The 24,435-nt window shown below is 40.9% G+C and overlaps 2 protein-coding genes across 2 annotated transcripts in view; one reads left to right on the forward strand and one right to left on the reverse strand.

The window, feature by feature from the left end:
* Positions 1–24,435, forward strand: part of SLC9A7 (solute carrier family 9 member A7) — a 177,719-nt gene that overhangs the window by 122,624 nt on the left and 30,660 nt on the right. The window contains exons 6-13 of the mRNA XM_027963353.2: positions 776–881; positions 1,213–1,354; positions 3,147–3,252; positions 4,720–4,808; positions 4,900–5,013; positions 7,516–7,627; positions 11,621–11,774; positions 21,431–21,490. Coding sequence (XP_027819154.1) covers positions 776–881; positions 1,213–1,354; positions 3,147–3,252; positions 4,720–4,808; positions 4,900–5,013; positions 7,516–7,627; positions 11,621–11,774; positions 21,431–21,490 — 883 coding nt within the window. The remainder of the gene's footprint in view (positions 1–775; positions 882–1,212; positions 1,355–3,146; positions 3,253–4,719; positions 4,809–4,899; positions 5,014–7,515; positions 7,628–11,620; positions 11,775–21,430; positions 21,491–24,435) is intronic.
* The window catches only part of CHST7 (carbohydrate sulfotransferase 7), a 76,749-nt gene continuing 58,660 nt past the window's right edge, over positions 6,347–24,435 (reverse strand). Inside the window, exon 2 of the mRNA XM_027963355.2 lies at positions 6,347–6,535. The gene's annotated coding sequence lies outside the window, so the exon portion shown is untranslated. The remainder of the gene's footprint in view (positions 6,536–24,435) is intronic.

Raw genomic sequence — 24,435 nt, forward strand, 5'->3', positions numbered from 1 at the left:
GCCTGGTGGGCTGCCGTCTATAGGGTCGCACAGAGTCAGACACGACTGAAGCGACTTAGCAGCAGCAGCAGCAGCAGCAGTAAAGCCTTCTCTGTGCCCTGACCCTATGCTGGAATCTGGGAGCACAATGATCAATAAAATAGGGTTTCATTGCAGCAATGTGGATGGACCTAGAAATTATCATACTAAGTGAAATAAGACAATGGAAGACAAATAGCATATGATATAACTTTCATGTTAAACTTAAAATACAACAGAAATGAACCTATCTGTGAAACAGAAACAGACTCACATAGAGACATAGAAAACAGACTTGTGGTTGCCAAGATGGAGGAGGGTAGGGAAGCGATGGGTTGGAAATTTGGGATTAACAGATGTAAACCATTATATATAGAATAAATAAACAGAAAGGTCCTGCTGTATAGTACAGGGAACTATATTCAATATCCTGTGATAAACCATAATGGAAAATAATATGAAAAAGAATATATGAGTATAGCTGAATCACTTTGCTGTACAGCAGAAATTAACACAGTAAATCAACCATATGTCAATAAAATAAAAAATAAAATAGGGTTTCTGCCTTAAAAGAGATTTCAACTATCAGTAGAGCTAAGTCACATTAAATGTGATGATTTTTAAAATTCTGCAGTAGAAGTATTTTCAGAGTGTGATGGGATTACAGTGGAAAGCGCAGTGTTGTTAGAATCAAGCATCATATCACTCCTCATTCAGAAACTGCAACCAATTTATATGCTTTTGGCTCATCTTTTAGTGACTGTACTGGCGATATTTAATGAATTGCATGCAGACGTGGATCTTTACGCACTTCTGTTTGGAGAAAGTGTCCTAAATGATGCTGTTGCCATTGTACTGTCCTCGTAAGTAACAATATTTCTGCCTGGGAAAAGAGACTCTGGCTTCCTGAATGCTCTGGGCTAAAATCAGAGGCCCACCTTAAAAGTGTTAAATTTTGAATTGGGTGCTTTTCTAAATGAGGTTTATAGACTTAGTTGATAAAGTTATGTTGCTTTGTCCAGTGGTATCAGAATGTTGATACCTTCATAATATGGCTCCTGCAGGTTAAATTAAATGAATACACCATGGGGAGTGCTCTGCAGAGTGTAGATATCTATGTTTGTTGATACTTGTAAGTACCATGGTATAAAACCAGCCCAGTATTTCCTAATTCTCTCTCTCTTTAAACTCCAGGTCTATTGTTGCCTACCAGCCAGCGGGGCTGAACACTCACGCCTTTGATGCTGCCGCCTTTTTTAAATCAGTTGGCATTTTTCTAGGTATATTTAGTGGCTCTTTTACCATGGGAGCTGTGACTGGTGTCGTGACTGCTCTAATATCCTTTCTGTGGTTTTTGCACCCACCTGAGTATGATTATGTGACCTTGCACTTGTGAAAAGAAAGTTCTCATTTCCTCCTTTCAGAAATGAATCTTGAATTGGTTGTTCCACTGGGGGCTGGGGGCCCCCGAAATGTCATCCTTTGGTGAAACTTGACAGCCGATGGCCTAGTTAAGAGTCAGAGAAAATGTTTGAGAGTGTAGCTCTGGGCTTAGCTCTGTCCTCACCTTTGTGTTTCTCTTCTTCCTATAAATAAGCTGGAGACAGGAGCTTGGAGGAAGCGTCATTTGGGGGGTGTGGGAGACGGCACAGAAACAGTGGAAGAGCCAGGAGGCTGGGGATTGGAGACCACCTGTCAGGAGGCTGGAAGGAAGCAGGCTGTGAAGTACTTTAGCCCCAGACTGGCTGCTGTCATCCGCTGTTCCAGGCCATATGAGGGTAACATGGCCTTCACTAGCCAGGGGCTGTCTGTGGGAATTATAGCAAGGTGGCCTTCCTTAAGCCGAGGACTGCATGATATTGAGTTAGAAACCAACAAGCCAGTCAACCAACCAGCATAAAAGCAAAGTGTGGGAATGAGCAGGCAATCCTTCCACAGGTGCTCTGAGTTCTTCATCAAATCTTCCAATAGCATTTAGATCACCAGGGACCAATACAGATGTAATGGGAGCCACAAATGTGAGCCCCATCTTTTCAGCCTACAGTAGATACACAGATTATTAATAGAATTTATACAAGTTAGTAATGAGATTTTATCCCTTCAGGTTTTGTACCAAGTCTTTGAGATATGGTGTGTATTTTGCTCTTACAGGATAAATCAATTCAGACTAGCCATATTTAAGTGTTGGGTAGTTACATGGGGCTAGTGGCTATCATATTGGACTGTGCAGATGTAGATTGCTTTCTTCCTCAAGGCTCTCTGATGCTCTGAGGACTTATATTGCTCAGTGAAACCACTCAGGACATGGTTCTAAGCTGCACTGCCCCCCCACCACTCCGTGGAATGACAGTGTGAGGAAGGGAATTGCCAATCCCCAAAAGTGACAGCACTTTGTAGTTGCCCTTGGAGTTGTGCATTTCTCCCTCCCTCTCTCCCTCATGCATGCATTAGGCACCTGTGATGGACTCAGGCCTTAGTAGTCCACAGAGGTCAGAGTCTCCCTGCCTCATCTTCTGAGGCCTGCCTGAGGCACTCCCAGCACTGTCAGAACCCATCTACCAGTCACACCTCAGGCCTCAACTGTGCATCTCAGAAATATGGGCATTGCCAGGAGCACAGAGAGCCCATTTCTAGTTTCACTGGAAAGCTTGATTAACAAAACAAAACAAAACAGCTTTATTGAGAGGAAATCCACATGCTGTATAGTTCACCCATTTGGTTTTTGGTATATTACGTTATTATTTTTTTAATTGTGGTAAAATATGCCTAACATAAAGTTTGCCACTTTAACCATTTTAAATATACAATTCAGTGGCATTAGGTGCATCCACTGGTGTTGTGTGACCATTGCCACCATTTCCAGAACCTTTCTTATCATCTGCAACAGAAACTGTGTGCCTGTTGAATAGTATCCTCCCTATCCCCCCACTCCCAGCCCTCAGAAACCTCCATTCTACTGGAGAAGCTTCATTTTCTTTATATTCAAAACCATGCAGCAGCTTTGGGGCCCCAAAGGAAGAGTTGAAGGGAAAGAGTAGCCCTTTGGGGAAGGGTCCTGGGCTAACAGAGAATGATTCTCAGTGACCGTGATGTTTGTTGCTGGAGACAGTTCCTTGACAGGAGCTGACGTGACCAAGTTCACCAAGCTGCACTGCTTTCCCCTACTGGAGACTGCACTCTTCTTTTTGATGTCGTGGAGCACATTCCTCCTGGCGGAAGCTTGTGGGTTCACAGGTGGGTTTCCTCTGCCCTTGGGTTTCCCTTACCCTCTCTGTGGCTGGAGCTGTGGAAGCTTGAGGGGAGGGCAAAATTCTGAATAGCTGTGGCCTAGAGTTGATAAACCGCTCACAGAATGTCCATATGTAGGATTGCCAAGTGAGCCATGTGTGCTGCAGTAGGAATAGTTTAGTTTCCCCCAAAGCTATATATTTTAAAAAATATATAAAATGTTGAAGCTTTATTGTTTCAAACTCAGATCTTTGAGTACTCATTCTGACCATAAATAGATGCCTAGCTGCAAAAGTTACCGAATATATTAATACCTTGTTTGTAAAGTGAAAATGAAAGTCGCTCAGTCGTGTCCAACTCTTTGCAACCCCATGGACTGTCCATGGAATTCTCCAGGCCAGCATACTGGAGTGGGTATCCTTTCCCTACTCCAGGGCATCTTACCAACCCAGGGATCAAACACAGGTCTACCTGCATTTCAGGCAGATTCTTTACCAGCTGAGCCACGAGGGAAGCCCACCTTGTTTGTATCCCCCCCTGAATTGCTATGTTACTTTACAAACAGTAGTGATAACAAGCAAAATATATATGTTTTTAAAGATCATTTTGCATCTACTGAGATGAGTGTGAGCACAAGTTTTCCTTGTTTTGTGTCTGGTCTGTTTAATCACCGTTTTTCAAGACTGTGTTTTTATGGTGCTAGATTCATAGATTATTAGTGTGGGTGATTGTGTGTTGTTACTTCTTCACATTCTCTCATTAAAAAAAACTTAATCATTGGATTTGTTCTGTTAGAAAACTCAAGTACAGTTGCTCTCCATGACCCAGGTAATTAGGAAGTGCTTTTTATCATCTTTTCTAAATACTGCAATGTATCTTTATGTGACCTACTTCCTTTAAAACTTGACAACCATCTGTAAATATATAGGCAAAGTCCCAGGTGTGTTAATTGTCTTGAACAACAAAATAATCACTATTAACCAGAAATCTAGATTTTTCAGGGCTGGGATAAATGGACTAATACTCTGGATCCATTTTGTCTGAATCCCTGGACCATGCAAAAATACAAAGCATTGGTTTGAAATTAAATTCATTCATTCAGCAAACAGAGAGGAATATGACAGAAGTGTGTGACCAGTACATACTTCACAGTCTCTATGAGGGAGTGAATGCTGAATGCCACATCGAGATGGTCAATTCAGTGGGAGTTTAGAAGAGGGGAGAGAATACCCTTAAAACTGGAACAAGGTGGAAAATTGAGGGCCTTGGCTTTGAAGGAGAGCAGAGTTGGGAGAAGGCAAAGGTTGATATGAGAAGTGGGGGCGGGGACACTTTCAGTAATAGGCAAATTTCCAAAACTTTCAGGAAGTGGGATACGCTGGGCTTTCCTACCTTAACTTTTTGTTTTAGGGAGAGATTGTTTCCAGCTTCTTTCCCTGCCCCCTTTGTATTTTTCTTGAATTCTCTTGCCAGGTGTGGTGGCTGTCCTTTTCTGTGGAATCACACAAGCTCATTACACCTACAACAATCTGTCAGTGGAATCCAGAAGCCGAACGAAGCAGGTGAGGGAGAGCTGTGTGTCCTCACCAGTGATCTGGAATATGAGGGAGTGGACCCACAGGGTTTATGGTTTGCTTTTCCCTTTCCGTGCAGCTCTTTGAAGTATTACACTTCCTGGCAGAGAACTTCATCTTCTCCTACATGGGCCTGGCACTGTTTACCTTCCAGAAGCACGTTTTCAGCCCTGTTTTCATCATTGGAGCTTTTGTATCCTTTTTTGGTTCCACCATTTTCTACACAGAGAGATGACTGCTTCCAGGGAAGCCATAACAACAGTAATCTCTGGTTTGGCGGGGAGGTGACTGAACCAGCACTGGTTCATGGTGTTTTTATGATGAGAAAGTGTAAGTGGTAAATGTATAAAGCTAAAAGTATTTGGTTTCAAGGACTGATGTTGATTCTAGGTGCCCTTTCTGAGTTTTCTGTGTTGATGTTGTTGTTTAGTGACTAAGTCATGTCCTACTCTTTGTGACCCCCTGGATTGCAGCATGCCAGGCTTCTTTGTCCTTCACCATCTCCTGGAGTTTGCTTAAACTCATGTCCATTGAGTTGGTGATGCCATCCAACCATCTCATCCTCTGTCACCCTCTTCTCCTGTTGCCCTCAGTCTTTCGCAGCATCAGGTTTTTTTTTTTTTTTTTCCAGTGAGTTGGCTCTTCACATCAAGTGGCCAAAGTATTGGAGCTTCAGCATCAGTCCTTCCAATGAATATTCAGGATGTTGTTTCTAGTTACCCTTTCTTCATTTTCTGTGTCAGATGGCCTTTCTGTTACACAGGTGGTTGGCAGGTGGTAGTTTGTTTTGTAAAGCATCCTTCCTAACAGATCTAAAAATCAGCAACCCATATCTGTCCCCCAAATTGTTTTTTCTCATTGGCACATGAATTCCAATCCAAGAGGTTAAGCTTCTGTGACCCTTGCTCTCAACTGCACGTGGGTACAGGCAGCCTGCATGTGGTATGTGTGCTTTCACCCATGCCTCCCCATGGTGGAAAAGACCCCCCTTTTGTTTTTCAAAAAAGGAAATGGAGAGGAATGGAAAATAAAATGGAGAAATGCTTGGTTCCTTGATTTAGTCCTATTGTGACAGCAGTTTTTTGGAAGAGAGACAGTTTGGGGGTTGGCTCCTCTGAAGTGAGGAGATACATGAATGCCCAGCAGTGCATTGATAGATGAAGACTTTGCTCTCTTGGCCTCAGACCCTATTGTTTTCATTAAAGTGAACTCTTCTGGGCTTTGAAACTATAGCAGTTCAGCTCCAGACCCAGAGCAGGAGGCCACTATTGCTGCCTATTCTCTTTTGCCTTTTCTGAGGCCTCGTGGATATCCTTAGATCTTGGGATGCTGGTCCCCCAAAGAGGAGTGTTTTTTCTCTTCTGAGCTTTTCACTTATTGTGGAGGAATAACTGATACTCACCAAGCAGCTAGAGAGAGAGACAGTGGCCTCATGCCATGCCAGACTCCTGCCTGTTAAGAGTATTATCTGCTTCAACTGGGCTCATTTCCTAGGTTTACACACTCACCAGACAAAGAGCTAAAGATCTGGCAGATCAGTGTTTTTATTCTTAAGAAAGACCTTGCATGTCTCTCTGATTTGTATTCTTAGCATGGCATCCTGTGAGACATAGTGAAAGCGCTGCCCTTGTTTACGGTGGGGGCCTTGTTCAGCGGAGAGCCAGGGCCTCTGTGAATCCTGAAGGCCACTTCCGCTTGAGGACTCCTCTTCTCTCCTGTTAAAAACAAAACAAACACAACAGTAGCAAAAAGGAAAAGAGGGAGAGAGAGAGAGAGATAAAAGAAGCAGAGGAGAAGTTCGAATTATATCCTAGGGAAGGCAGAAGAGAGTCCCACCCTCGCTTCAGTCTGAAACAGCTGCAGCTCCGGCAGCTGGTGGTTGCTCTGCTGAAACGGAAGCTCGCTGTTCCTCTGGCTTGCACAGTGGTTTCCTGCTGTGAGCAGGGCAGTGTGCCTCTCTCTGTTGGGCTCTGTTCTAAACTCAGCAAGTGACGAATGACCAGTTTCCTTGAATTCTTTGGTTTGCACAGTGAGTTCCTCTTCCACACTCTACCTTTCCTCCATCTCTTACCTCCCCAAAGACATGTTAGCCACTTTGGCAGAGAACTCTCTCCAGGCTGATCCTTGTGAGAAATATGAATGTGTATTCATTGTATAAATACTGTAAGCTTCCCCACCCCTTACTTGTAGGCTCTTCCTGGTCATACACACCCTGAATGTTTACCAAAGCTTACAACCTTACCCAGCAAACCTTCTGTTTATAGTTTGACACAGGTTAGTAATTTTTTTCTTCTGATGATTTTTTTTTCCTCCCAGTAGAGTCCAAACACACTCTTTACTTCTCTTAACTCTGCACGCCAGCCATGGTACCTTAGCTTCTCTCTGGACTCATTTTTTTTAGATAGATCAAGAGACTTGGTCTGTATCAGTTTAATCAGATCAAAAAGTTACAACAGTGTGTTTAACAGGCCAGAAATTATCTCTGTGAGCAGGAGGTTGGGAAAATTGGCCAGTCGAATCCCACTTGCTGCTGAGACTTGTTTAGAGGCAAATGAGACAGCCTGCCTTCTCTGTGCAACTCTCCTGATCATAACAAGGTGTCACAGTGTTCCTGAAATTCTATGCCCAATCAGAGGTTGTGTGAAAATGCCATTTGGGAAACATGTTGAGCCCTTAACCTCCATCTGGTGGTCAGGTTGCCATCTTCTTGGGGAGAGCCGCCCACATCTACCCACTTTCCTTCTTCCTCAACTTGGGCAGAAGGCACAAGATTGGCTGGAATTTTCAACACATGATGATGTTTTCAGGTAAAAAAAAAAGTTAATAAAGTGAGTTTTATTAAGCAGGCAGTGTAAGTATGATTAAAATGAAATCAATAAGGTTCATAAAAAGACAGAAATTCAAGTTTCTGGTTCTTTGGGATCCCTTGAAGTGCTGAGTAGACAGACAGACATATTAAATAGAGCTGATACTGATTTTGTAAACCATACTACCACATGTGAACATTTTCCTCTAAAATACTTGCATGTTTATCTCTATCACCCAAGGAGATATATACCTGGAGATATATATGTATTTAGAGTGCTTGATTGTTTTCTAGTAGGTGTTCATAACCCTTAATCTTCCAGAAGGGCTTCAGACCTATAATTAGAAGGAAAATAAGTCTTTAATGATGAAGAGTACAGGCCAAATTATTTGACACCTCCCAGCTTCAGTGTCCTCTCATAATGAAATTGAAATAACCAATTGAGATCCCTCCTAGCTCTAACTTTCTAAGAAATAAAATGCACTCACATTAGCAAGATGAATCCCAAACTGGAAGATAAGAGCCATGATAGTTCTGCTTGACTTACACTGTCTCCCAGATGCCCCCTGTTCAGTATAAAGCCGAGAAAAGTGGAGAAGCCACTGAAAGGACAAAGGACAATAAAGAAATATGTGAAGGAAAAGAAAAGAGAGAACAATTGGCATGAGCAGATGGTTCAGTGAGAGTGGAAAACATCCGATTTTATAGACAAGACTCAAGTAAGAGCATCCCTGCAGAGCAGAGGGAGAAGATAGTGGGTTAAAAGGCCACTGTGACCCTTAGAGGTACCTCTGTCTGGGAAGGGGGAGGGGATGTACAAGAGGGACAGCAAGCAAGTGGCAGCCCTTTACTGCCACACAGTAGTTCTTGGAGGCCTCAGAGAGTCATACTAAAATCATATCATTAGGCACTGCTCAGCAAAGCAATTGTGTTGTCTTGTACTCCCTTGCATCTCCATTTAAGTACACAGCCAGCCCTAAAGATTTCCTTTCACTCTGACACACGTTTGTTGGGCATTCCCTTCATAAAAGCCATGCTTCTAGGTTGTGGAGGATATAGAAACCAGCCTTCTTCAGGGAGCTCACAGTCCACTGAGGGGAGACACTATATAAAAGCTAACTGTCTCCCAAGAGAGGGTGGTGAATTGCACAAAAGAGATGTGACATAAATGTGGGGAAAATCAGGGCCCAGGGCCATCATCATCCAGAGGGTAGCCTTCCAACTGGGCTTGGATTCAGTGGCATTTCCGGAGGCAGAAGGTCAAAAGGGCAGGAAAGCATTGCTGTGTGTGGCCTTTTTAGGGAAGAGTCCCTTGGACTGCAAAGAGATCCAACCAGTCCATTCTGAAGGAGATCAGCCCTGGGATTTCTTTGGAAGGAATGATGCTAAAGCTGAAACTCCAGTACTTTGGCCACCTCATGCGAAGAGTTGACTCATTGGAAAAGACTTTGGTGCTGGGAGGGATTGGGGGCAGGAGGAGAAGGGGAGGAAAGAGGATGAGATGGCTGGATGGCATCACTGACACGATGGACGTGAGTCTGAGTGAACTCTGGGAGTTGGTGATGGACAGGGAGGCCTGGCGTGCTGCGATTCATGGGGTCGCAAAGAGTCGGACACGACTGAGTGACTGAACTGAACTGAACTGAATGGTCTGGTTTAAACGTGAGACACACAGGCTAATGCAGAATGCGGGTGAGGTTGGAAAGGGAAATTTCATGTGAATTGGTGCAAACCTTCAAGTTGCATGTGAATCACCTATTGGGCTAGTTAAAACTGATTTCTGGGCCCTACCACCGGAGAGTGATCTGAGGGAATGGAGTGGGCCCCAATAATTTGCAGCTCTAATGTTTTCTCAGCTGTTGCTGCTGCTGATGGTGGTTTGAAGACCACACTTTGAGAATCATTGCTGGAGTCTAGACCACAGAGAAGCCCCAGTGCCATGCCAAAGAGTTGGGCTTTTATTCAAGAGCATCTAGGAAACATTAGTGGCTTCTCAGGAGGGCAAGACAGAGCAGAGCCTCCATACGTATGAGAAAATGCCAGTGGAAAAGAGGAAGATGAATTGGAGATAACTTGGTCACCTAGATAAAGTGTGTTCATCATCTTCTGTGTTAAAAGACTGAGAGATACACAGTACTGTTTAAAGATATCTGCTATCAAAACTATCAAAATTATTTTCCTCAAGGCTATGAAAGAAATACCTGAGGTTCCACTTTGATATTGCTTACATTGTTTACCTAATAAAGAAAAATGGAGCACACATTATCACTCTCTGACCCTCAGGTTTTCTTCTTTGAGATAGCATCCATTTAAAGGTTGAAATATTAAGCTATGTCATAGCTGGCTGTAGGATGATCTAGATGTGTGTCAGTATTTCAATAGGATAAATTAATAGAGTACATCAACCTTGCTCTGTTTTTTAATATAACTTTTATTAAGTTGCTCCAGTGAATTGCAGTGAAGTTCTCAGATGAATGAAATCATGAAATTGTTGGGAAAAGTGGAAAAATATACAAATAAATATAGTGAGTATAACTTTTCATTCTTATACGATACAGGCAGTCTTACCCATGGTGAATAGGAATTTATGCTGTGTACTGTGCTTAGTCGCTCAGTCATGTCTGACTCTTTGTGACCACATGGACTGTAGCCCGCCAGGCTCCTCTATCTATGGGGATTCTCCAGGCAAGAATACTGGAGTGTGTTGCCATGCCCTCCTCCAGGGGATCTTCCCAACTGAGGGATGGAATCCAGGTCTTCCACATTACAAGTGGGTTATTTACCATCTGAGCCACCAGGGAAGCCCAAGAATACTAGAGTGGGTAGCCTATCACTTCTCCAGTGGATCTTCCCAGCCCAGGAATTGAACCGGGGTCTCCTGCATTGCAGGTGGATTCTTTACCAGCTGAGCTACTAGGGAGGCTCTTATAAAAGGGTACTTATATACTATACTTATTATATTTTTAGTTTTTATCAATAAAATTTTGTGGAAATTTGTTTTTTTCTCTTTTATGTACATACCTAATATCCTTGATTTTTCCTCTTGGCCCACAAAGCCTAAAATATTTAGTATCTGACCCTTTATAGAAGAAGTCTTCATCTCCTGATATAGATCAGGTTATATTGTTACTTCTCTGCCTGGCTTTGCTAAGGAAATGCTGTTTTGTACATTTCACATATTCATACCTACCCTGTATCTTAAGTTTATAACGACTGTATAGCACTTGTGTAGTGCTTGAATCACAGACTTGGAAAGCTTATATTATTATTTATATTTCTTTTTATTTCATGTTACTAGCAGGGGAATTCTTTCAGTAATGAAAGAGTGTTATTATTCTAAGGGGCTCCCCTGGTGGCTCAGTGGTAAAGAACCTGCCTGCCAATGCAGGAGATGGGTTCCTGGAGAAGGAAATGGCAACCCACTCCATATTCTTGCCTGGGAAATCCCATGGACAGAGGAGCCTGGCAGGCTACAGTTCATGGGGTCACAAAGTGTAGGACATGACTGAGCAACAAAACAACAGCAAGGCCATATGCACTTTTGGTTTGATGGGCAGTTGTATGTTTCTACTTTTTCTGATGAGTAGACTTTGGTGCTTGAGTTTCTTGCTGATTGCCAAATACTAGCATCAGTGTGATTCCATGGGTATGGGATAAGCTTCACAGGTACTCTCAGCAGATCTATAAAAGTTGTTTATTTAGCCACACACCAAATTAGATCCCAAACTATGGGGTATTCACATATGGGATTCTCACAATGTGCTGTACAAAACAGGGCGGTGTTTTTCTTATTGCCTTTGGGCATTTTGCAAAAGAAGACTTCAAATAGGAGGAAATTGTTTAAATTCCTTTAAGGTTCTTTCTGTAGAAAACAACTTGACCCTTGAAGCATAAGCAGATACAATTTATTAGACTTGTGTGGCTAAGCAGTGGGTCTGGGGACAAATTGTTATTTATCCCTATGACAAGAGAGTTTCCTCTTTGATCTCCACAGGCCTCAGGGGAGCGATGGCATTTGCACTGGCCATCCGAGACACAGCATCCTATGCACGCCAGATGATGTTCACGACCACTCTCCTCATCGTCTTCTTCACTGTCTGGATCATTGGTGGAGGCACGACGCCCATGTTGTCATGGCTTAATATAAGGTTGGTTTGAAACAAGGCCAGTTTTGTGTCTAACTATGTCACTATTCCCATGCAGAGGCTGCTACATAGAGCTTAGCACATGGAAGCCTTATATATATATATTTTTAGTTTTGTTTGGGGAAGGATTAACATTTTTTTAAAATTAATAAAAATTCAGAGTATTGAATTTTCCATGAAAAAAAAAATCATTAAAATGTTTGTGGGTACAAAAGCAGAGTAAGAAACACCTGGACCTTGCTAATGCTGAGATATTAAGGCAAGAATTCAAAAAGTCTTAAAGCTACAGGACAGGGAATAGACATAGCTGCTAACAGTGTCTGGCATTTCATACTCCTCTGAAATCAAATCTATGGGCTTGAAAAATAAGCTCATCAGCTGGAAGTAAGGAGAAGCAATTAGAGTTTTGTTTTAGGAGGAAACTATGCTGCGCTTCTTCTTGCTTGCATGCACAGAAGAGGTGACATTTCCTGCATCACCCTCATTTCTTGCATCACCCTCATTTCTTGCAGCCTCATGGACATCCCCTGCCTGTGGTTTTGTTAGCTGTGTCAGGATGGAGGAGCACTGACCCAAGTTTAGGTTTTTTTTTTAAGAGCATTTGAATTCCAAGCTGTGCTTGTGAGCTGGTCCAGCATCTTACAGTAAAGAGGACATTGAAATGGGTTGAGAGACTTATACACTAACTCTGGCCCTGGTTTAAGACAAGTCCCTCATGCCTTTGGGCCTCCATATGTCTTCATGTTAAACGAAAGCGTGCTGTCAGCTTTTCTCCAGGTCCCTCTAGCTCTGAGTGTGCACTCTACGTCATTGGCGGTGCCCTCACCACCTGCCTCAGTTTCAGATCTGCAGAGGGTAAACATGCTGGGGATGAGAAGACTCTGGTGGCACATAGGTATGAAGAATTCTCTGAAAATCCACAAGATGGCAATGTTTTTTTCTTTTTTTCCTTTCTCTGCTGGCTGCTGGTTTGTGTGGAGCTGACAACTGCGGAGCACACCTAGTTTGGAGAAGAAAGAACCAACAAGGATCTTGCAGTGATCCTTGGGGTCAGGGAGAAAACGGGTTTGAGAGAATAGTCTTTCCCCTCTGGAACTTTTATATTGATGGGAGGCAGGGGTTGCTGGGCATGGCCACCATTGATTGTCACCAGGAGTTGTTGGTGCTGGCTGCACCATTTCTGAGCTACCGTGTCTTAGCCTCAGATCTGGGTGGGTCTGCAGAACCTGGGTGGACTTATCAGTAAGAGTCTTCTGATAGCTAAAACTTGTGCTGCAGCTGTGTTTTGAGATGCCAACACTTACATTAAGATATTCCTCATAGCATTCCTATAAGGGAGCTAATACTATTATGTTCATTTTAGAGGAAACTGAGACATAGAGCAGTAACTTGCCCAAGGTCACAGCGCTGTAAGTGAACAAGCTGGGATTTCAACCCTGACATGCTCTTCACTACTGTACTATACTGCCCAAAAGGCTTGCTGTGTTAGTGACTGTTTTTGTGTTGGAAAATCTGGGATGATTAAAATTTCAGTTTCTTGGTATGAATCTCAAGAGGCACATGAAGGAAAATAGTTCATCTATGGAAATAGAAATCTGAAGAAGAAAATGTACAAATTTTTGGCTTTAAACTTGAGACATAAGATGGTACCATCTCTGTTCTGTGTAGCAAAATAAGAGCAAAAAAGGTTTACCCTGCACACAGTTGAGAATCTGCATTTGGTGACCTCTCTGTGATTACTTCCTGCTCCAGTTTACCTTGTCACCCAGTAGATGCCCTGGATGCTCAGAGCCAGGTTAAATCGCGTTTTTCAGGCTATTTCATAAGTTCCTTTTCTGATGACCCCACCTATCATTATCCAATGAGAGTAGAGAGTTGACTTTTGACATTTTGCCCATTCTCAAACCCACTTCAAAAAGTGGGTCATTGAAATAGTCCTGCCCAGAGCTGAGAGCATGGGTCTCTTTCCCTGATGCACACAAGCTGTATATGTACACATATAATAATTGGATTGTTGTGTAAATATTACAGTGATATATATAAATTAGCACTTAAAAATAACAGCTCCTACATGGTAAAAGGTCACAAAATGACTGTGAATATGAAAGATCCAATTTTTCCACATCCTTGCCAGCATTTGGTATTGATACTTTTTATTTTACCTGCTCTAATAGGTATGTGGGGATACCTCATTGTGGTCTTAATTTGCATTTCTCATGGCTAATGATGTTGAATATCTATGGTGACATATCTGTTCAAGTTTTTTGTCTGTCTTCTAGTTGTATTGTTTGTTTTTTATTGAGTTTTGCATTTGTTCTAGAAACTAGTCTGTTTTCAGATATATGTTTTGTGAATATTTTCTCCTACTCTGTAGCTTGTCTTTTAATCCTTTTAACAGTCTGTCATAGAGCAAAACTTTAAATTTTGATGAGATGCAAGTTATGTTTTTTAAAATGCATCATGCTTTTGGTGTTAATGCCTAAGAACTCTTCATCAAGCACTAGTTCCAAAGATTTTCTTCTATGTTATCTTCAAAAAGACTTTTTAGTTTTATGCTTTACATTTAAATCTGTGATCCATTTTGACTTAATTTTCAATATTAGACATGAGGTTCAGGTTGAAGTTTTATTTTGTCTGTGGCTATCCAGTTGTTCCGGGGTTCACTGGTGGCTGAGCTGGTAAAGAATTTACCTGCAGTGTGAGAGACCTGGGTTCAATCCCTGGGTCAGGAGGGTCCCCTGGAGAAGGGAACAGCTACCCACTCCAGTATTCGGCCTGGAGGATTCCATGGACTGTATAGTCCATGGGGTTGCAAAGAGTCAGACATGACTGAATTTTTTTTTTCACTTTCATCCAGCTGTTCCAGCATAATTTGTTAGAAAGACTATCCTTACTCCATCGAATTGTTTTTGCTTCTTTGCCAGAAATCAGTTGGTGGTATGCATGAGAGTCTCTTTCTATTTGCCCTGTTGATTTATATGTGTGTACCTCCAGTAGAACCATACTGTTTTGATAACTATGGTTATATGGTCAACTTGAGCATCAGGTAGAGTGGGTCCTCCCACTTTATCCTTATTTTTCAAAATTATCATAGCTATTCTAGTTTCTTGCCATATATATTTTAGAATGAGCTTGTCCATATCCTAAAAAAATTGTGCTTGGGTTTTCAAAGAAATTGTGTTAAACCTGATTTATCAGTTTGAGGAGAATTGACATCTTTACCTTGCTGAGTCTTCAAATCCATGAACATGGCATGTTTCTCTGTTTATTTAGATCTTCTTTGATTTCTTTTATCAATATTTTATAGTTTTCATTACACAATGTCTGTGCACATTTTGTTAGATTTACTTCTAAGTATTTCTTCTTCTTTTTGAGCTACTTTAAATGTTATTCTATCTTCAATTTCAGTTTCCTTGTGTTCATTGCCAAGATATAGAAATATAGTTGGTTTTTGTGGGTTGATCTTATATCCTGCCACCTTGCCAAATGTTGAATTTTATCAAATGCTTTTTCTATACTAGTTCATATCATTATATTTTGTTGTTGTTTAGCCTGTTAATATGGTAGATTACATTGATTAATTTTAAAATTTCAAACCAGCATTGCTTCTTTAAAACGAGTCTTGCTTGTATAACTATTTTACATATTACTGAATTCTACTAGCTAATATTTTGTTAAGGATTTTTGTGTCTATGTTCATGAGGGATACTGGTCTGCAGTTTTCTTTTCTTGTATTGCCTTTGTCCGATTTGGTATCAGGCTAATCTCACCTCACAAAATGAGTTGGGGCAATTTTCTGAGTCTTCTGTTTTCTGGAATAGGTTGTGTAGAATTGGTGTTATTAATAATTCTTCTTGAAAGTTTTATGAAATTCTCCGGTGAAACCATCTGGTCCTTTAGTCTTCTTTTCCAGGAGTTTTGTTACATAAATTATGAAGCCAATATCTTTAATAGCTATAGGGATATTAAGATTATCTATTTCATATTGGTGAGTTGTGATAGTTTGTGAAATTGGTCCATCTCATCTAATTGTCATGTTTGTATTGTTCATAGCCTAACCGTATTGTTGTTTTGGTGTCTGTGAGATCTATAGCGATATCCCATGTTTCATGCATGATATTGGTAATTTGTATCTTCTCTGTATCTTTCAGTCTTGCTAGGGTTTTGTCAATTTTAATGATTCTTTTAAAGAACTAGCTTTTTACTTAATTGATTTTCTGTATTGTTTTTCTGTTTTCAATTTCATTGATTTCTGCTTCTATCTTTATTCGTTCCTTCTTTCTATCCAACTCTACCCGGACAGTGTAATGAAGCAAATTGTGCCATGGGTAAAAAATACATCTGGTGTCAGTTCATTACATTTTTCCAGATGTGTATAAATAGTGATTGTGTAGGAGACAGAAACTGACATTTACAGTGATTACATCAAAACAAAGTCCCCCAGACATAAGGTAATGAGACTGATTGGTTTTTCTGGCTTGTGGCTTATGGTGTTAATGACCACGAATCATTTATGTGAAGCAGGTTCTTATTCTAAAATAATTCAGAAATCCCCTGAAGTTCAGGGTGGTGTTTTGAGCTCTATGACCTCAGTGAAATCAATACCAAGTTGTTTCTTACTTCCCCAGGCTGTTGACAGAACCCTGATAAGGCACTTAGTGGCTTCTCAGAAGTTCAGAAGCCCAGGGTAGGATGTGGAGTTAACGATGACTTTTAACAAACCTAGTGGAGGTGATGGAATTCCAGTTGAGCTATTTCAAATCCTGAAAGATGATGCTGTGAAAGTGCTGCACTCAATATGCCAGCACATTTGGAAAACTCAGCAGTGGCCACAGGACTGGAAAAGGTCAGTTTTCATCCCAATCCCAAAGAAAGGCAATGCCAAAAAATGCTCAAACTACCGTACCACTGCACTCATCTCACACACTAGTAAAGTAATGCTCAAAATTCTCCAAGCCAGGCTTCAGCAGTATGTGAACCGTGAACTTCCAGATGTTCAAGCTGGTTTTAGAAAAGGCAGAAGAACCAGAGATCAAATTGCCAACATCCGATGGATCATAGAAAAAGCAAGAGAGTTCCAGAAAAACATCTATTTCTGCTTTATTGACTATGCCAAAGCCTTTGACTATGTGGATCACAATAAACTGTGGAAAATTCTGAAAGAGATGGGAATACCAGCCCAGCTGACCTGCCTCTTCAGAAACCTGTATGCAGGTCAGGAAGCAACAGTTAGCACTGGACATGGAACAACAGACTGGTTCCAAATAGGAAAAGGAGTACGTCAAGGCTGTGTATTGTCACCCTGCTTATTTAACTTATATGCAGAGTACATCATGAGAAACACTGGGCTGGAAGAAGCACAAGCTGGAATCAAGATTGCTGGGAGAAATATCAATAACCTCAGCTATGCAGATGACACCACCCTTATGGCAGAAAGTGAAGAGGAACTCAAAAGCCTCTTGATGAAAGTGAAAGAGGAGAGTGAAAAAGTTGGCTTAAAGCTCAACATTCAGAAAACAAAGATCATGGCATCTGGTCCCATCATTTCATGGGAAATAGATGGGAAACAGTGGAAACAATGGCTGACTTTATCTTTTGGGGCTCCAAAATCACTGTAGATGGTGACTTCAGCCATGAAATAAAAAGACGCTTACTCCTTGGAAGGAAAGTTATGACCAACCTAGATAGCATATTCAAACGCAGAGATATTACTTTGCCAATAAAGGTCCGTCTCTTCAAGGCTATGGTTTTTCCTGTGGTCATGTATGGATGTGAGAGTTGGACTTTGAAGAAAGCTGAGCACCAAAGAATTGATGCTTTTGAACTGTGGTGTTGGAGAAGACGCTTGAGAGTCCCTTGGACTGCAAGGAGATCCAACCAGTCCATTCTGAAGGAGATCAACCCTGGGATTTCTTTGGAAGAAATGATGCTAAAGCTGAAGCTCTAGTACTTTGGCCACCTCATGCAAAGAGTTGACTTATTGGAAAAGACTCTGATGCTGGGAGGGATTGGGGGCAGGAGGAGAAAGGGACGACAGAGGATGAGATGGCTGGATGGCATCACCGACTCAATGGACCTGAGTTTGAGTGAACTCCGGGAGTTGGTGATGGACAGGGAGGCCTGGTGTGCTGTGATTCTTGGGGTCTCAAAGAGCCAGAAATGACTGAGTGATTGAACTGAACTGAACTGAATTTCTAGTCTGTGTATAATATAAAATGAATATAACCACAAATCCAGAACCAGGTCACTGCCTTCCAGAAATCCAACTTGTGTTTTTAAATTAGAATTTTATGATTGTTATTTTATTTTATTTTTATTTTAGACCATTTTTAAAAATTGAAATATTGTTAATCTATGATGTGTTAGTTTCAAGTTCTTTTACATCATAGTTTGTTATAAGATACTGAATATAGTTCCCTGTACTATTCAGTAGGACCTTGTTGTTTATCTATTTTATATATAGTAGTGTGTATGTTAATCCCAAACTCCTATCCTCCCACCCACACTGTCCCCTTTGGTAACCATAAGTTTGTTTTCTATGTCTGTGAGTCTGTTTCTGTTCTGTAAATAAGTTCATTTATATCATTTTTTGAAATTCCACATATAAGTGGTATTATATATTTGTCTGACTTACTTCTGTCAATATGATAATCTCTATGTCCATCCATGTTGCTGCAAATGGTATTTTTCATTCTTTTTTATGGCTGAGTAATATTTTCATGTCTGTGTGTGTGTGTGTGTGTGTGTGTGTGTGTGTGTTTGTGTGTGAGAGAGAGAGAGAGAGAAAGAGAGACATCTTCTTTATCCATTCCTCTGTTGATGGACATTTAGGTCGCTTCCTTGTCTTGGCTATTGTAAATAGTGCTGTGTGAACACTGAGGTGCATGTATCTTTTCAAATTAGAGTTTTCTTTGAATATATGCCCAGGAGTGGGATTGCTGGATTATATGGTAGTTTTATTTTTAGCTTTTAAGGAATCTCCATACTGTTTTCCATAGTGGCTGCACCAATTAATATTCCCACCAACACTGTAGGAAAAGAAAGTGAAGTTGCTCAGTTGTGTCTGACTCTTTGCAACGCTATGGACTGAAGCCTACCAGGCTTCTCCGTCCATGGGATTTTCCAGGCAAATGTACTGGAGTGGGTTGCCATGCCCTTCTCCAGGGGATCTTCCCAACCCAGGGATCGAACCCAGGTCTCCTGCATTGCAGGCAAATGCTTTTTACCCTCTGAGCCACCACACTGTAGGAGAGTGGTGGCATTCATTCTCTAGCATTCATTGTTTGTAGACTTTTTAATGATGGCCATTCTGACCAATGCGAGGTGATACTTCATTGTAGTTTTGATTTGCACTTTTCTAATAATTAGTGATATTGAGCATGTATTTGCTATTTTAAAACATGATGACAAAATTCCCAAATTGCTTTCTGGTAGTAAACTACTACATGGGGGCTTCCCTAATGGCTCAGCCATAAAGATTCTGCCTGCAATGCAGGAGACACAGGAAACTCAGGTTCAATCCCTGGATTGGGAAGATCCCCTGAAGGAGGAAATGGCAACCCACTCCAGTATTCTTGCCTGGAAAATCCTATGGAAAGAGGAGCCTGGTGAGTACAGTCCATGGGGTCACAAAGAGTTGGACACAACTGAGCAATAAACTGTGTAATATTTTTTTTAGTCTCTTGAGCAAGTGTTGTTATTCACAAAGGTGTAATTTTGGCAACTTCAAAAAACTATCAGATGAGCAGATTCAGCAGATGAACCTTGTATATGTCCTGAGCACATTTTGGTGACATGGTGGCCATCCTCTTGGAAGGCCCAGCTTCAAGTGACACGCCCATAAAGTGGTGGTGGTGATGGGGGGATCAGTGACATACACCCAGGCAGCCAAATGAACAGGAAAACCTTCATACCCCAGAGTGCAGCAATACAGTCATTCAAGGACAAGTAAGGACACTCTGCTAGGTATAATCCTGTCACACTGAGAGTTTAAGATAAAGCTCTGTGTAAGATAATTTAAGGAATAAAGGCAAGGAGAAGCTCTGAGCTCTTTATGTAATATCCTTTGCAACTGGATATTTTAAAAGAATTTAAAGATGCTACCTTCTAGCCTGTAAGTTGTAGCACTGTGGCTCTGGGTCTAACAGCCTCAGTTGTAATCTTGGTTCCACCGTTTTCTACCTTTGTGACCTTGGGCAACTTCGTAACCTCTCTGACTCTCAGTTTCCTCACCAGGTAATGGGGATGACAATGTTATGAACATAAAATGTGATACTGAATCAACGTGATAAAGAGTTCTCCCATTAAATGTACTATCTGGCATATGGAAAACATTTAGTATATTTTAGCTATAATATTATCATTAGTAATCATAGCATTAGAACTGCTGCTAGTACTGTTACTAGTGCATTTTGCATTAATGGAATCCAGCTTGCTTTTCTGAAATTTGTTATAGCTTTTTAATACTATACTAATACATAAAGTCTGATTTAAGTCACATTCCCAACATGTGCCTAATTAAAAGTACCACCTTAAGATGCATCATGTTCTCACTTGTATATTTCAGTGTATATTAGTAGCATGAGAATTTGGGCACTCTCTAGCACAATGTCTCTCAACCTTTTTTTCATCACTACTCCTCTGAGGAGCCTTTAAAGATGTTCTTTTTATCTATCTCTTCCATTGATTTTTTTTTTTTTTTACTACAACAGATCTATATATCTGTTTATGTACTATGGAACTTTAGAGGGCTGTAAACCACTGTAATATCTAAAAAAATTTTGTCCCTAAATAACAGATTTTCATGCCCCTGGAGGCTGTATCACCCCCCATTGAGGATGCAAGATTTAGTGCAGAGGTTCTCACCTTCGGGCATTTTTGCCCTCTCAGGGGACATTTGGCAATGTCTGGAGACATTTCTGGTTGCTTCAGTTGGAGGAAGGTGCTACTGGTGGTATCTTGCAGGTAAAAGCCAGGGCCCAAAATGTCAGTAGTATCGAGATTGTGAAATCCTGCTCATTAAAATTATGGTAAAATTCTAATGTATTCTGAATAACCCAGCAATTATTGAGGGAGGTGAAAATGGACTGTGTCAACTCTGAAGGCCATAAGATAAAGAAAATAGCAGAAGTTGGGTTCTTGACCTTTAGGTTGAACCCACGAATAATGTGATTACTTGTAGGAAAAAAGGCCATTTCATTTTCCGTTGTTGTTGTTTTCAGTAATTTTGTGTCCTTTGCTCTTCCTGTCAAATATGTGTAAAAGTGTGTATAAACACTTCAAATATATGTCAATAGCTTTCTGTTTTCTAGTTTTTGTATGGATATGTCTTGCATTGTGAAACAGATGAATTTGTGAAAAGTAGTTTGAAGTCCTTTTCTGAGTTGTGTTTTTTCCCCTGATTTCATTATATTTTGAGAGACTTGTCTTCATTCCTAATCAATCCTCATTTGACCTGGCTTCTAACATTGTTGCTTTCTATGTAAATTTAGCACCCTCTCTGGGTTTCAGAGAATGGGGACAATTTATGAGAGGGTACAAATTTAGGTGTAAAGTAAGATGGCCTGGTCTTTGATGGATGTGGCCCAGGTCACGTGCCTAGAGCCCCTGGCTCCCCTGTGGTCCCTGTCACACTCATGTTCCCTTCTTCTGCTGCCCAGAGTTGGCATCGAGGAGCCCTCCGAAGAGGACCAGAACGAACACCGCTGGCAGTACTTCAGGTGACACAAGGGCTTCCTCAGAAGCAAATTAACCAGGCCTGGCTTTTTTTCCCCCTCTCTCTAACCTGAGATGTTTCTCTTTATGCTATTTGTCTCTTTCTTTCTTCCTGTGGGCACGAGTCCCTTGCCCCTTAAGGGGCAAGAGGTCTGGTCAAGTCTAATCGTTCTTCTACCCTTCTCTGAGTTGATTGATGTGTCGATGTTCCTGACAGTCTGTCCCCTTCCTCCCCATTTTGGACAGTTTTTGTCAGCACCAAGGCCAGAGTTGACTGAGTAGCTGCTTGACAGCTGAGCTTTGTGTTAAGAGTAGCCCATTTTCGGAGCCACAAATACTTTCCGCACAAAATCCTGCTTGTGATCTAGTAAACAAACCCTTTAAGTCATAAAGAGTACTTGAATTTTGTATTTCAGCCATGACTGGGATATGGTTTACATTTAAGCACTGATGCCATTTGAGTTTTGAAGTATGGATTAAAAAAAAAAAAAAACAGAAGATCGTGAAAGACTTTTCTAATGCAATTTGTTTCTCAGTGACCAAATTTATGACAGATTATGCTTAAGGTGGTGATATTGGGCAATCAGAGTAAAGACTTTAATATTTCTTCTTTCTTTATCGGCCTTTTACTGGCATTCTTTCTTCCTGATCTGATTCTGGGTGCTGGTAGATAAAGCAAATGCAAAATAGACTTGAAGTCTGTTCTTCTCGTGAAAGTGTTTTACTCTCTGAGGACAGTGGTGAAAGCAACAGTACCTGTCATGGGGCATGAATTTGGGGACATTGCCAGGCCCCAGATGTAAACTGTTAATGACATGTATACAATTAATTGAAGCATTTAAGATCTCTGGATTCACATTTTTTTCCTAAAATACACACACAAAGATGTTCATATTAGAGACCTGACTGTAGGTACCAGTTAAGTTTCAGAGGAAACCCTTTTCTTTGAAATATCCAACCTTCAAGGAGGAAGGCCCTTCCAGCAAAGTACAAGTTACTATGCTTGGAACATGAGAGAGTTCAGATTCTGATCAGTTGTTTAAGATTTGATATGAATGCATGTGTCTCATATTCCCCAAATTTATTTAGGACCCCAGCCATTCAAATTTTAAAAAACCCATCTATTGATTAAAGTAGAATGCTTCTAAAATTTCAGAGATTTTGTGGCATTTTATGTGGTGGTTAATCAGAATGTACATATATCAAAAGGGAAATGATTCATATCCTATATTTATTCCTTCTGGAATGAGCACATCAGTATGATTGCTTTTTTTCTCATTTGGTATGGGATTACAACATTTGTCTCATTCTTAGTGAAAATAAGGATAATTCAGTTCATCCTGGAAAGAAAGACTGTTGTATGTGGTCAGATGAACTCAACCCTGATGTATTGGGACTGCTAAAATATGATGTAATAAACCAGCACAAAAGTTTTAGATTTATACAGTGGCCTAGATCAAAAGCATTGTAATAGGTAAGGAGGGAAATGTATATCATGGACAGTTGCCTGAAACTAGGAATTTCAGAAAGTTAGAGAACCCCAAGTCTTCTGAGGCATTATACTTTAAATAATGTACCTGATCTTTCTTGCTACTCAGCACACCACCACACGCCCTGTCCCAAGGGTGAGGCCCTTTGTAGGGATCTAGTATCATCCTGGGGGATTGGTCCAAGGATCCCTCAAGCCTGCCAGAAAAGTAATCATTCAATTGTCCTGAAGTAAACAGCCTTGAATGGGGAAAGAGCAGAACTCCATCTGTGTCACAAGGCTCCTGGTCTGTTTTCTTCTGGCATTTAAAACCCAGTAGTAAACCTTTCTCCTGTTTAGCACTTAAATCAGTAGCAGGGACCTCTGAGACCCTCCAACGGGCCCTCCTGCATTTCTCTGTAGGAGGGCCCTGGCCAGTCTTTGGAGGCTCTGTGTGGTCAGGAGTAGGGCTGCATGTCAGGCAGGTAGTTGGTAGAAAATGGCTACAGCAAGGATCAGAGCTTCCATGGAGGGAGGAAAGAACAGGAAACGGGGGTGCTGGGTAAGACTCTGCTCAGATCTGTAGGTTTCCAGGGCACATGCACAACCAGATCTGAAGATTAACCACATGTTTCAATAACATAAAATTTTTCTCCTGCCCTTCATTTTTAAGAGAAGAAGCTCAATGAAAGATTGGAGGATTTATCTGGGGGGAAAAACATGTAATTGCTAGACTATATCTACCTATTTACGTATTTTAGCACCTTACGTCCATGAATCTTTACAATTTGTTGTTTTTAGACCCTGGACTAATATGAGATCCTGAATCATCATTATTAGTAAGTTAGATTAAATCAGAGAGACAGAAATATTACTCATGTATCAATATTTGTGAAACATTTTCACCAAAAATATAATTAAATGTTTGTTTTAAATTGTGGAAAATTTTAAATCTGCAAAAAAGCTGATAGAGCAATGAATATCCAAGTTCTAACCTGAATACACCAATTGTTAACATTCTGTCATTTTCTTCTTTCTCTTTCTCTCAGCCGTTTCAGAGTGCTTCAGAGTACATTATAGACATCATGACTTTCTGGCCCTAAAATACTTCAGCATGTATCCCTTATGAACCTAATCTTCTCATGATCACAATACTTTTAGTAACTCAAATTTTATACACACATGTAGGATCCAGGATCCAATCAAAGTTTCCTTTGGCTGTCATCTCTTTCTTTGTTATCTTTTTTTAAAAATTTCAGGCCCATGGTGGCTCTGTGCCCTCTTCCTCTGACTGACTTGGTTGTCATCTCTTTAGTCCTTTAATCGAGGATAATCCTACTCTCCTCCTTTTGATTGCTTATGACATTGAGGTTTTGTTTTATTTTTTTAAGGATTTCCAGGATTGCATTCAGTTCAGTTCAATTCAGTCACTCAGTCGTGTCCGATTCTTTGCGACCCATGGACTGCAGCACACCAGGCCTC

Source organism: Ovis aries, chromosome X (genome assembly GCF_016772045.2).
Source record: "Ovis aries strain OAR_USU_Benz2616 breed Rambouillet chromosome X, ARS-UI_Ramb_v3.0, whole genome shotgun sequence".
Taxonomy (NCBI): domain Eukaryota; kingdom Metazoa; phylum Chordata; class Mammalia; order Artiodactyla; family Bovidae; genus Ovis; species Ovis aries.